A 14,541-nucleotide genomic window follows, 5' to 3' on the forward strand; every position below is an offset into this window, starting at 1 on the left:
CTGCACAAATGCTGATTATGACCCCATAAGATGCTCCATTACAGACATTTGCCCCATATAATGCTCCACAAATGCTGATTATGGCCCCATAAGATGCTCCATTACAGACATTTGCCCCATATAATGCTGCACAAATGCTGATTATGGCCCCATAAGATGCTCCATTACAGACACTTGCCCCATATAATGCTCCACAAATGCTGATTATGGCCCCATAAGATGCTCCATTACAGACATTTGCCCCATATAATGCTCCACAAATGCTGATTATGGCCCCATAAGATGCTCCATAGACACATTTGCCACATATAATGCTCCACAAATGCTGATTATGTATACGTAAAGCAAAAAACATGCATACAACTGGGATCAACCTCAAAAAATATATAATGTTTATTATTAATTCCAATACAAAAGCACAACAAGGCAAGACATACTACGTTAAGAACATTTTAAAAACCAAGAAAAATGGCTGGTGGGCCATTCATTCCCCCCAGGCAGATAGAGAAATACAAAAGCACTTTATATTAAATAGATTATCCAGATAATAGGTGTAAATAATAAGAAGCTCAAGTCCCCTGCCTATCTGCTGCCAGCTATACAAGGTAACACATAGATACAATAACTATAACCCAGGTGTTAAATACAGAAACGCCAATGTAGGCATATTTACCAAACAAGCTGCGCAGAAATCAGGTCCAAAAAATAGCAAAAGGCACCCCAAGGGAACCTGTAGCCACTATCAAGTAATTGGTCTAAAGCCATAGGAATCTGGACGGTCAAATGAAGATACAGCAACCGATAATCAAGTGCTAGCCATGGGGGGAAGGAGAAAACCAAAGCCCCATGTGTATCGACGCTATTAAAGCGTCTTCATCAGGGGAAATGCTGATTATGGCCCCATAAGATGCTCCATGGAGACATATGCTGCTGCTGCGATTAAAAAAAAATAAAAAATCACATACTCACCTCTCGTCGCTCAGGCCCCCGGAACTTGTTATAGTCACCTCCTTTCCGCCTTCCACCGCCGGGCGCTGCTGCGTCTTCAGCACTGAAGTTAAGGCAGAGGGCGGCGCGCACACTAATCGGCGTCATCGCGCTCTCTGACCTGAGCGTCACTGCAGAGAACGCAGAAGACGGAGCCCGGCGGTGGAACCAGGAGAGGTGAATATCACGCACTGCCCCAGTTATACTCACCTGCTCCCGGCGCGGTCCCTGCACGTTCCTGGTTCTCCGGGCGCCGGCTGCTTCTTCCTGTGTTGAGCGGTCACCGGTACCGCTCATTACAGTAATGAATATGTGGCTCCACCCCTATGGGAGTGGAGTTACGTCCATATTCATTACTGTAATGAGTGGTACCATGTGACCGCTCAACGCTGGAATAAGCTGTCAGCGCCCAGAGAAGCAGGGAAGTGTAGGGACCGCGCCAGGAGCAGGCGAGTATGATTAGACAGATGCCGCTCCCCCTCCCCTGCCGACCCCTGGGAATGACTCGAGTATAAACCGAGAGGGGCAATTTCAGCCTTAAAAAAATGGGCTGAAATTCTCAGCTTATACTCGAGTATATATGGTAAGTTTGTTTTTTATTATACCAATTTTTTTACATTCTTTTTACTTTATTTTTGTTTCTAGATTCATTTCTTCTATTTTTTTTTCTTTCTTCTATATACAAAAGTTTACAACAAACACTCACACACACCTTAATAATATTTGGTTATTTTGCACACACACGCCACACATGTGAAAAAATATCCCGCTCGTCCCAATCATGGTGTTCAGTCGAAGAGGCATACGCTTTCCCTTTCTCCGACACTGATAGTGAAGGAGAGGATCCCACCTTCCTTTATCTTTTGCCTCCTCCTCTTCCTTGAGTGATACCTAATCGCCACACAGCCACTCCAGGACAGAGAATGAACCAGTGCGAATATAGACTATAAGCAGTAAATTCCTGATTTTGTGGTGCAATCCGGAATCAAGTTTGACACTACCAGCCACATAAACCTCATGGGGGCTGAGACAAATTTGTACACACAACAATTTTTGGCCCAAAACCCCACTTCACCATTGTCTAACTGGACCCCTGCAGACACAGTAGAAATTATGAAGTTTTGAGACTTTGTTCTTCACATGGTGTTAGTGAAGAAGCCAGAACTTCAGCAATATTGGAGTGTTGAGGTTTTATACGGCCCTCCAGTATTATGCATGGCTATGAACTGTAAAGGCTTTGAGGCAATACACAAAGTTTTGCAATACAATTATAATACACAATGTCCCCCCCGAGATGACCCCAAGTTTGACCGACTTTCAAAAATTAGGCAGGTCACTGATCACTTCAGCAACATGTTTGCTGAGGTGTACAGTGGGTACTGAAAGTATTCAGACCCCTTTAAATTTTTCACTCTGTTTCATCGCAGCCATTTCGTAAATTCAAAAAATTTCATTTTTTTCTCATTAATGTACACTCTATACCCCAGCTTGACTGAAAAAAATAAAACAGAAATGTAGACATTTTTGCAAATTTATTAAAAAAGAAAAACTGAAATATCACATGGTCATAAGTATTCAGACCTTTTGCTCAGTATTGAGTAGAAGCGCCTTTTGAGCTAGTGCAGCCATGAGTCTTCTTGGGAATGATGCAACCAGTTTTTCACACCTGGATTTGGGGATCCTCTGCCATTCTTCCTAGCAGATCCTCTCCAGTTCCGTCAGGGTGGATGGTGAACGTTGATGGACAGCCATTTTCAGGTCTCTCCAAAGATGATCAATTAGGTTTAGGTCAGGGCTCTGGCTGCGCCAGTCAAGAATGGTCACAGAGTTGTTCTGAAGCCACTCCTTTGTTATTTTAGCTGTGTGCTTAGGATCATTGTCTTGTTGGAAGGTGAACCTTCGGCCAAGTCTGAGGTCCAGAGCACTCAGGAATAGTTTTTCATCCAGGATATCTCTGTACTTGGCCGCATTCATGTTTCCTTCAATGACAACCAGTCATCGTGTCCCTTCAGCTGAAAAAGACCCCCATAGCACGATGCTGCCACCACCATGTTTCACTGTTGGGATTGTATTGGGCAGGTGATGAGCAGTGCCTGGCTTTCTACACACATACTGCTTAGAATTATCACCAAAAAGGTCTATCTTCGTCTCATGAGACCAGAGAATTTTATTTCTCATAGTCTGATAGTCCTTCATGTGTTTTTTAGCAAACTCTAAGAGGGCTTTCATATGTCTTGCACTGAGGAGAGGCTTCCGTTGGGCCACTCTGTCATAAAGGCCCGACTGGTGGAGGGCTGCAGTGATAGATGACTTTGTGGAATTTTTTCCCATCTCTCTAGGGCATCTCTGGAGCTCAGCCACAGTTATCTTGGGGTTCTTCTTTACCTCTCTCACCAAGGCTCTTCTCCCACGATTGCTCAGTTTGGCTGGACGGCCAGGTCTAGGAAGACTTCTGGTTGTCCCAATCTTCTTCCATTTAAGGATTATGGAGGCCACCGTGCTCTTAGGAACCTTGAGTACTGCAGAAATTCTGTGGTAACCTTGGCCAGATCTGTGCCTTGCCACAATTCTGTCTCTGTACGAAAGAAGAGAAAAAAAGACTAGACTAATAATGGTGTGCACATCCACATAGTAGAATAAAAGAAAAAAACCTTCATTGCACCTCAAGACAAAACAGCATTTAAAAATATGTAAAATACATATAACATGACCAATAAATGTTGTTTTGTCTTGAGGTGCAATAAAGGTTTTTTTTCATATATTCTACTATGTGGATGTGCACACCATTATTAGTCTAGTCTTTTTTCTCTTCTTTCGTACATATCCAATACAGACAAGGTGTTGCACCCCATTTTCCCAATGTATATGATGATATATTTGTGATAGCAGTGCACCCGATTCCTCTTGTAACAATTCTGTCTCTGAGCTCCTTGGCCAGCTCCTTTGACCTCATGATTCTCATTTGGTCTGACAAGCACTGTGAGCTGTGGGGTCTTATATAGACAGGTGTGCGCCTTTCCAAATCAAGTCCTATCAGTTTAATTAAAGACAGCTGGACTCCAGTGAAGGAGTAGAACGATCTCAAGGAGGATCACAAGGAAATGGACAGCGTGTGACTTAATTAGGAGTGTCTGAGCAAAGGGTCTGGATACTAATGACCATGTGATATTTCAGGGTTTTTTTAATTAAATTTGCAAACATTTCTAGATTTCTGTTTTCTTTCAGTCAAGATGGGGTGCAGATTGTACATTAATGAGAAAAAAATGAACTTTTTTGAATTTACCAAATGGCTGCAATGAAACAAAGAGTGAAAAATTTAAATGGGTCTGAAAATTTTCCGTATTCACTGTATATCAGAGAGAGGCCCAGGTTGTGGCATATATACCAGGAAGGAATCCAGGATGGCAGGCCTACAGTGGGTACAGAAAGTATTCAGACCCATTTAAATTTTTCACTCTTTGTTTCATTGCAGCCATTTGGTAAATTCAAAAAAGTTCATTTTTTCCCGTCAATAACCCTTTAACTCCCAGAGCTTTTTTCCCGGTTTTGTGTTTTCGTTTTTCGCTCCCCTTCTTCCCAGAGCCATAACTTTTTTTACTTTTCCTTCAATATGGCCATGTGGGAGCTTATTTTTTGCGGGACGAGTTGTACTTTTGAATGACACTATTGGTTTTACCATGTCATGTACTAGAAAACGGGAAAAAAATTCCAAGTGTGGTGAAATTGCAAAAAAAAGGCAATCCCACACATGTTTTTTTGTTTGGCCTTTTTACTAGGTTCACTAAATGCTAAAACTGACCAGTCATTATGATTTTCCAGGTTATTACGAGTTCATAGACACCAAACATGTCTGGGTTCTTTTTTATCTAAGTGGTGAAAAAAATTCCAAACTTTGCTTAAAAAAAAAAAAAAAAAAAATTACGCACTATTTTGATACTCGTAGCGTCTCCATTTTTTGTGATCTGGGGTCGGGTGAGGGCTTATTTTTTGCGTGCCGAGCTGACGTTTTTAATAATACCATTTTTGTGCAGATACGTTTTTTTGATCGCCCGTTATTGCATTTTAATGCAATGTCGCGGCGACTAAAAAAACGTAACTGGCGTTTTGACTTTTTTTCTCGCTACGCTATTTAGTGATCAGGTTAATCCTTTTTTCATTGATAGATCGGGCGATTCTGAAGGGGGCAATACCAAATATGTGCAGGTTTGATTTTTTTTTTTTTATATTTATTTTGAATGAGCGCGAAAGGGGGGTAATTTTAACTTTTTTTTTTTTTCTAATTTTTTCATATTTTTTAAAACATTAAACAGCGTCCATGGTAGACTAGAAGCTGCCACAACCCGATCGGCTCTGCTATAGAGACAATGTTCAGATCGCCTCTATAAAGCTGAATTACTCACTTGCTATGAGCGCCGAACAGCAAGCCGGCACTGAATCTTAGAGGTCTCCAGGAGACCTCCGGTTGTCATGCCAACACACCGGGGACCCGCAATCACGTGACGTGGGTCACCGGTTGGTAGATTTCTGGCGCGATTGCCGGAAGCACTTGTTTAAGGGAACCTGTCACCATTTTTGAGCTATGAGCTGCGGCCACTGCCTTTCGGGGCTAGCATACAGCATTCTAGAATGCTGTAGATAAGCCCCGATCTAGCCTGAAAGAAAAGAAAAACAAGTTATATTATACTCACCCGTGGGCGGTCCGGTCCGATGGGAGTCGCAGGTCCGGGTCCGGCGACCTCCCATCTTAATGCGATGACGTCCTCTTCCTTGCTTCTTGTCATGGCTCCTGCACAAGCATACTGATCTGCCCTGTTGATGGCAGAGCCAAGTACTGCAGTGCGCAGGCGCCGGGAAAGGTCAGAGGCCCAGCGCCTGCGCACTGCAGTACTTTACGCTGCCCTCAACAGGGCAAATCAGGACGCCTACACAAGAGCCATGACAAGAAGCAAGCAAGATGACATTGCATGAAGATAGGAGGTGCCGGACCCGGACCTGCGAAACCCATCGGACTGGACCTCCCCCGGGTGACCATAATCTAACTTGTTTTTCTTCTCTTTCAGGGTAGATCGGGGCTTATCTACAGCATTCTAGAATGCTGTATGCAAGCCCCGAAAGGCAGTGGCCGCAGCTCATACAGTACAGACCAAAAGTTTGGACACACCTTCTCATTTAAAGATTTTTCTGTATTTTCATGACTATGAAAATTGTACATTCACACTGAAGGCATCAAAACTATGAATTAACACATGTGGAATTATATACTTAACAAAAAAGTGTGAAACAACTGAAAATATGTCATATATTCTAGGTTCTTCAAAGTAGCCACCTTTTGCTTTGATGACTGCTTTGCACACTCTTGGCATTCTCTTGATTAGCTTCAAGAGGTAGTCACCTGGAATGGTTTTCACTTCACAGGTGTGCCCTGTCAGGTTTAATAAGTGGGATTTCTTGCCTTATAAATGGTGTTGGGACCATCAGTTGTGTTGTGCAGAAGTCTGGTGGATACACAGCTGATAGTCCTACTGAATAGACTGTAGAATTTGTATTATGGCAAGAAAAAAGCAGCTAAGTAAAGAAAAACGAGTGGCCATCATTACTTTAAGAAATGAAGGTCAGTCAGTCCGAAAAATTGGAAAACTTTGAAAGTGTCCCCAAGAGGTAGTCACCGGGAATGGTCTTCCAACAATCTTGAAGGAGTTCCCAGAGATGCTTAGCACTTGTTGGCCCTTTTGCCTTCATTCTGCGGTCCAGCTCACCCAAACCATCTCGATTGGGTTCAGGTCTGTTACTCTGGAGGCCAGGTCATCTGGCGTAGCACCCCATCACTCTCCTTCTTGGTCAAATAGCCCTTACACAGCCTGGAGGTGTGTTTGGGGTCATTGTTCTGTTTACAAATAAATGATGGTCCAACTAAACGCAAACCGGATGGAATAGCATGCCGCTGCAAGATGCTGTGGTAGCCATGCTAGTTCAGTATGCCTTCAATTTTGAATAAATCCCCAACAGTGTCACCAGCAAAGCACCCCCCACACCATCACACCTCCTACTCCATGCTTCACGGTGGTAACCAGGCATGTAGAGTCCATCCGTTCACCTTTTCTGCGTCGCACAAAGACACAGTGGTTGGAACCAAAGATCTCAAATTTGGACTCATCAGACCAAAGCACAGATTTCCACTGGTCTAATGTCCATTCCTTGTGTTCTTTAGCCCAAACCAGTCTCTTCTGCTTGTTGCCTGTCCTTAGCAGTGGTTTCCTAGCAGCTATTTTACCATGAAGGCCTGCTGCACAAAGTCTCCTCTTAACAGTTGTTGTAGAGATGTGTCTGCTCTTAGAACTCTGTGTGGCATTGACCTGGTCTCTAATCTGAGCTGATTTTAACCTGCGATTTCTGAGGCTGGTGACTCGGATAAACTTATCCTCAGAAGCAGAGGTGACTCTTGGTCTTCCTTTCCTGGGGCGGTCCTCATGTGAGCCAGTTTCTTTGTAGCGCTTGATGGTTTTTGCCACCGCACTTGGGGACACTTTCAAAGTTTTACCAATTTTTCAGACTGACTGACCTTCATTTCTTAAAGTAATGATGGCCACTCGTTTTTCTTTACTTAGAATTTGTATTAAGCAAGAAAAAAGCAGCTAACAGTCTATTCAGTAGGACTATCAGCTGTGTATCCACCAGACTTCTGCACAACACAACTGATGGTCCCAACCCCATTTATAAGGCAAGAAATCCCACTTATTAAACCTGACAGGGCACACCTGTGAAGTGAAAACCATTCCAGGTGACTACCTCTTGAAGCTCATCAAGAGAATGCCAAGAGTGTGCAAAGCAGTCATCAAAGCAAAAGGTGGCTACTTTGAAGAACCTAGAATATAAGACATATTTTGATGCCTTCAGTGTGAATGTACAATTTTCATAGTCATGAAAATACAGAAAAATCTTTAAATGAGAAGGTGTGTCCAAACTTTTGGTCTGTACTGTAGCTAAAAAATGAGCTGACAGGTTCCCTTTAAATGCTGCTGTCAGCGTTTGACAGCGGCATTTAACGGGTTAATAGCCGCGGCCCGCGGGCGGATAGCGATTCCACCCGCGGCTATTCCGGGCACATGTCAGCTGTTCAAAACAGCTGATATGTACCAGGAAAGGGAGGGAGTCCGACATCAGCGTAAATGTACACTCGATGTCGGAAAGGGGTTAAAAATGGGAAAAGAATGTGATGCCTTATTCTCCAGGTCTTCCAGGGTGTATTGCAGTCCATCCTTCTAATTTTTGGCAGCACTTGCACTTAGTGCATAGGCTTTATGAGTCTAGGAGTCCCACTTCGATAGGACTTGCGTTTATCTGTGAAAAAAACGGAAATTTGGAGAAAATTTGGAAAATGTTGCCATTTTCAAACTTTGAATTTTCATGCCCTTAGACAGATATGTCACACAAAATACTTAATAAGTAACTTTTCCCACATGTCTACTTTACATCAGCACAATTATGGAAACAAATTTTTTTTTGTTAGGGAGTTAAGGGTTAAAAGTCAATTTCTCATTTTTACAACACTTTTTTTAAGGGACCACATCACATTTGAAGTCACTTTGAGGGGGTGCACATGACAGAAAATACCCAAAAGTGACACAAAACTAAAAACTGCACACCTCAATTTGCTCAAAACCACATTCAAGAAGTTTATTAACCCTTTACGTGCTTCACAGGAACTGAAGCAATGTGGAAAGAAAAAATGAACATTTAACTTTTTTCACAAACATTTTACTTCAAAACTATTTTTTTTTATTTTTACAAGTGTAAAAAGAGAAAATGAACCAAAAAAGTTGTTGTGCAATTTCTCCTGAATATGTCGATACCCGATATGTGGGGGTAAACCACTGTTTGGGTGCACAGCAGAGCTCGGAAGAGAAAGAGTGCCTTTTGATTTTTTTTTCAACACAGAATTGGCTGGAATTGAGATCGGACGCCATGTCGCCTTTGCAGAGCCCCTGATGTGCCTAAACAGTGGCAATCCCCACAATTGACACCATTTTGGAAACTAGACCCCCCAAGGAACTTATCTAGATGTGTGGTGAGCACTTTGAACCCCCAACTGCTTCACAGAAGTTTATAACGTAGATCCGAGAAAATAAAAAATGATCTTTTTGCCCCCAAATTTTTATTTTCCAAAGGGTAACAGGAGAAATTAGACCCACAATGTTGTTGGTGAATTTGTCCTGAGTATGCTCATACCCCCTATGCGGGGGTAAACCACTGTTTGGGTGCATGGCAGAGCTCAGAAGGGAAGGAGCGCCATTTGACTTTTTGAATGCAAAATTGTATGGAATCAATGGTTGCACCATGTCGCATTTGGAGACCCCCTGATGTACTTAAACAGTGGAAATCCCCCAATTATAACACCAACCCTAACCCCAACACACCCCTAACCCTAATCCCAACCCTAACCAGAATCCTAACTACAACCCTAACCCCAAAACACCTCTAACCCTAATCCCAACCCCAACTACAACCCTAACCCCATAACACACACCTAATAGTGATGAGCGAGAATACTCGTTGCTCGGGTGATCTCCGAGTATTTGTTAGTGTTCGGAGATTAAGTTTTCATGGTGGCAGCTGAATGATCTACAGCTACTAGACAGCTTGATTACATATGAGGATTCCCTAACAACCAGGCAACCCCCACATGTGCTCAGCCTGGCTAATAGCTGTAAATCATTTAGCTAAGGCGATGAAAACTTAATCTCCGAACACTAACAAATACTCGGAGGTCACCCGAGCATGCTTGGGAAAACCCAAACAACGAGTACACTCGCTCATCACTAACCCCTAACCCTAATCCCAACCTTAACCACAACCCTAACCCCAACACACCTCTAGCCCTAATCCCAACCCTAACCGTAATCCTAATCACAACCCTAACCCCAACACACCCGTACACCTAATCATAACCCTAACCCCAACACACCCCTAACCATAACCACAAACCTAACCCCAACACACCCCTAACCCTAATCCCAGCCCTAACCATAATCCTATCCCCAACCATAATCCCAACACACCCCTAACCCTAATCCCAGCCCTAACCATAATCCTATCCCCAACCATAATCCCAACACACCCCTAACCCCAGCACATCCGTAACCCTAATCTCAACCCTATCCATAACCCTAACCCCAACGCTAACCCTAACCCTCACTTTAGCCCAACTCTAACCCTAATGGAAAAATAGAAATAAAGATATATTTTTATGCTATTATTTTTCCCTAAATAAGGGGGTGATAAAAGGGGGTTTTATTTTCTATTCTTTTATTTTGACCTCTGTGATAGCGTATATCACAGTGATCAAAATGAACCAATGGGAAAAAATTGCTATTGTTGCTGGGTGCCGGCCAGCAGATCTCGGCGGGCGAACTGCGCATGCGCCCGCCATTTTCTCCCGGAAGAAGATGCCGGCGGCCCGGAGAACATCACGGGGTGACAGCACGGACTCCAGAGATACGGGGGGGGTGATCGGGGGACCCTATTTCTTTCTCCTTTGATGTGCAATCACATCATAGGAGAGAGAAATTACATGGAAAATCTGTCTTTTTTTTTTGCGGTTGTCGTCATACTGTTAGTAACGGCGAACAGACCCGAATCATGTTCTCTAGGGTCTCACCTACCCCTGGAAGCCGAAATTCTGACTCTGGGGGCGCTATAACTTAAACCTCAGTACCATTACAAGCGGCGCTGTGGTTTAAGTACACTTAACTGCCGCCGTTAAAAGGCATTTCGGCGGCCGTTTTGGGGTTAAGTCTATTTTAAGGTGTATCGGAGCCACTCTTCCTTCTAATTTTTGGTAGTTCTTGCATTGTCCGCATAGACTTTGTGAGTTTTGCAGTCCCTCCTTCATAAGTTATATAGGAAGTTTCTGACCATGTCACACACCACGTGTCCACATAAGGTAGTAAAATGTTAAAATTTACATTTACTTGTATAGTCATAAACAACGGGGAAGTAAGGTGGGAGATGTCCCAGGTAGTAAGCGGTGGAGGAGACTTTTTTTTCTCTTTTTTAATTTTACCTTATATACTAGTCATTATACCAGGTAGAAACTTTCCTACTATTATTTCCTGTAAAATCCACTCTAGCTTTGGTTTTTGCATGTTTTATTGTCAGTCCGTAAAAGTGGAGTAAATGTGTGACCCCCACTCTTCTCAGCAGTGATCTGGGAGTCAGAGATGCATCCATGCGTCTTCCCCATGCTATTCCCATTACATTTGAGTGTGGTTCCATCCATTTCAGCGATTTCCCAAACAATCCTGAACGTGGGCGCACAGCCTTACTGTATTGAACAGTCCCTCTCAGGGAACTTGGAGCAGAAATTGTCCGATCGCCTGCGCTATATGTAGCAGGCATCAGCACCAAGTATACTATAGCAGAAAGCACGATTTGAACGCCGGCTTTCACAGGAGGATAGGAATGATTGGTCTTCAGCAGACTCCAGGCTGTCAGGACAACCCATCAGTGCGCCTGTCACATGATCATGGGGTGCCAATAGGCTGCCGTAACAAACGGGTTTGGTGAAGACCCCCATGCCTGTCATTATGCTTCCGACTGGTACAAGTTTAATAAACCTGTCGGTGAGAAAAGCACTGATCCACCGGCGGGCTGTTAAAGGCACATGATGGCTGATTAAATCAGCCATCATGTGTGGGGAAAGACGTGGGGGCTCGGCATACGAGCTGCATCAAAGGCAGGGACACCACCTTTGACATAAATGTACGGGGTTAACATCTTCAGAAAATCACTTTAAGAAGTTTCAAATATGGTGGAAGGAGTCCCTTCTAATGCCCGTCAGTCCCCCACAATGTGAATGAACGGTTTCAATGACATTGTCAGCAGGGGGCTACTGAAGGCCCCCATGTTTGTACAAGTAGGTAGCATAATCCCATATGCTAGTCATAGAACTGGGTGCACCCTGGGTGTGGCAAGAGGCTCAGTGCACTCTGTCACCCACTAGTTTCGCATGTCCCCACTTCCCTCACTATTGATTGACAGCACTGAACTTCCTCTGCTGACAGTGGTCGCTCCAGGTAAGTCAGTGCTGTCACTCACCAGTGCCGGAGGCGGTGACATGTGACACGAGTGGCCACACCAAGGGTGCACCAGCCACTAACCAGCACACGTGATAAGAACAATAAATGCTTATTTATTATGGGGACTGTATTCTATACGGATCTTCTTGTTTCTATTGTTACCAGCAATTTTATGTCTATGATGCTGGTTATGTGCAATCTCCCGATGTCACCTGGACACCGCCGTCTGCTGAAAGATGTAGTACTACATGGATTCAGCCATCAGAAATACATAATAAGAAATAAGTCGGTGACTGACTGTACAATACACATCAGATATCAAATTAAAAGAAAAAAAGAAACGGTGGATCAGAATTTTCAGGTTTTTAGAACAATAAATATATTTCTACTAATAATAGCGGATGGTTTCCAGTTTTACCTTCAATCTGATAGGCCGCTGTTGCTGCTCCCCAAGCAAACGAATCGGGAAACGTGAAACTGTCCATTTCTTCTCATAGATCACCTTATGTATTTAATGGGTATTATACTGTCCTGCTGTCAAACTTGATCCTCAATCTGGAAAATAAAAATTATATGATTAAATATGATCACTTTCATAAAAAGAAGTAAAAAAGAAAAACTTTATATAACCATTTAGCTTGAAGTACAGAAATGTAAAACTAAGCGTCCATGTGATGACACTGATGCCCACCAGATGGCGCCATTGCAGCATCGCCCTTGATCTGGAAGCTAGCAGTGTTGTGTGTATGGGGGAGTCAGATTCTCTGCACATTGGGCCTGATTCAGACGTCAGCCTACGTTGTTTGCATGGACACAATATATATTCTATCAGGCTTCCCATGTGTCTGTATAAAAAAGGGAATTGTCCTATCCTGGTTTGATTTTCAGAGTAAGTCCAGAAAAAAAAAAAAAAAAGAACGATGGCACTGATGGCATCCTATAGGGTGCGGGTGCAAATTGGTTTTTTTGTTTGTTTGTTTTTTGCAAAATAGACATGAAAATTTGTAATTTTCTTTGTTCTGCCTGGCGTGCTAATTAATGGCTACAGCTGGAATAAGGAATGAGGTGTGATCCTTCCCTGGGAACCTCATATGTAGGTAAATCCTAACAGTAAATTTTCGGTGCTGTAGCCGATGCTGAACGATGGCTGGCAGGAGATTAGTGGCAGGACGAGCCGGTCATTGCTCATGAATGGTGGTGTAACAGACATTGGGGGGTTCTGCAGCCCAGTACACAGCGAGCGGCGGCTGCGACCGACTGACAGCTGCTGCACTGCAGAGCCGGCTGTCAGTCAGTGTCGGGGGCTCGGATACAGCTGTCGCTCACTATGCTCTGAGTGGTGACTGAAATTGTGTCGGCCCACCCATAAGGCTGAAAGCTCAAGACTGCCAGGACGAAAAACATTAATTTGTGCTATAACAACCCAACAGATACGCCAATGGGGTGCGACAGCAGTCAGGGGTCTGCCGAATACTCTGGGGCTGCCATATTGGTACTCCTGTGGAACCTGCGCTCAGCTGGGCCTAAGGGGATTTACATACAATCGCATACATACACCACAGCATAATAATATTACTTGACATTTATTGGTCTTTTGTTATGTTTGTTATGTCGTTCTATAAAAGAGCAATTGGATTCACTCTCAGGTCGATACTGTATTCCTGATCCTTGGGAACACTAAAATCCCACATCCTAGATATCACTGAATGAAATATTCCAGTTGTAAATCTTTATTCATTGCATAGTGGAATGTGTTGAGAACAATAAAACCTAAAAATGATCAACGACGTAAATCACAACTAATATCCCATGAAGGTCTGGATTTGGAATGATGCTCAAAATCAAAGTGGAAAATGAAGTTACAGGCTGATCCAATTTCAGTGGAAATGCCTCAAGACAAGGAAATGATGCTCAGTATTGTGTGTGGCCTCCACGTGCCTGTATGACCTCTCTACAACGCCTGTGCATGCTCCTGATGAGGCGGCGGATGGTCTCCTGAGGGATCTCCTCCCAGACCTGGACTAAAGCATCTGCCAACTCCTGGACAGTCTGGTGCAACGTGACGTTGGTGGATAGAGCGAGACATGATGTCCCAGATGTGTTCAATCGGATTCAGGTCTGGGGAACGGGTGGGCCAGTCCATAGCTTCAATGCCTTCATCTTGCAGGAACTGCTGACACACTCCAGCCACATGAGGTCTGGCATTGTCCTGCGTTAGGAGGAACCCAGGGCCAAACGCACCAGCATATGGTCTCACAAGGGGTCTGAGGATCTCATCTCGGTACCTAATGGCAGCCAGGCTACCTCTGGCGCATGGAGGGCTGTGCGGCCCTCCAAAGAAATGCCACCCCAAACCATTACTGACCCACTGCCAAACCAGTCATGCTGAAGGATGTTGCAGGCAGCAGATCGCTCTCCATGGTGTCTCCAGACTCTGTCATGTCTGTCACATGTGCTCAGTGTGAACCTGCTTTCATCT

General features: G+C 43.8%; 1 protein-coding gene across 3 annotated transcripts in view; it reads right to left on the reverse strand.

Moving 5' to 3' along the window:
* The window catches only part of LOC143793210 (cytosolic beta-glucosidase-like), a 103,937-nt gene that overhangs the window by 61,839 nt on the left and 27,557 nt on the right, over window positions 1–14,541 (reverse strand). For all 3 annotated transcript variants that reach the window (XM_077279973.1, XM_077279975.1, XM_077279974.1), the window contains exon 2: window positions 12,481–12,617. In XM_077279973.1, the coding sequence (XP_077136088.1) occupies window positions 12,481–12,547 (67 nt within the window). In that variant the 5' untranslated portion in view covers window positions 12,548–12,617. The remainder of the gene's footprint in view (window positions 1–12,480; window positions 12,618–14,541) is intronic.

Source organism: Ranitomeya variabilis, chromosome 1 (genome assembly GCF_051348905.1).
Source record: "Ranitomeya variabilis isolate aRanVar5 chromosome 1, aRanVar5.hap1, whole genome shotgun sequence".
NCBI lineage: Eukaryota > Metazoa > Chordata > Amphibia > Anura > Dendrobatidae > Ranitomeya > Ranitomeya variabilis.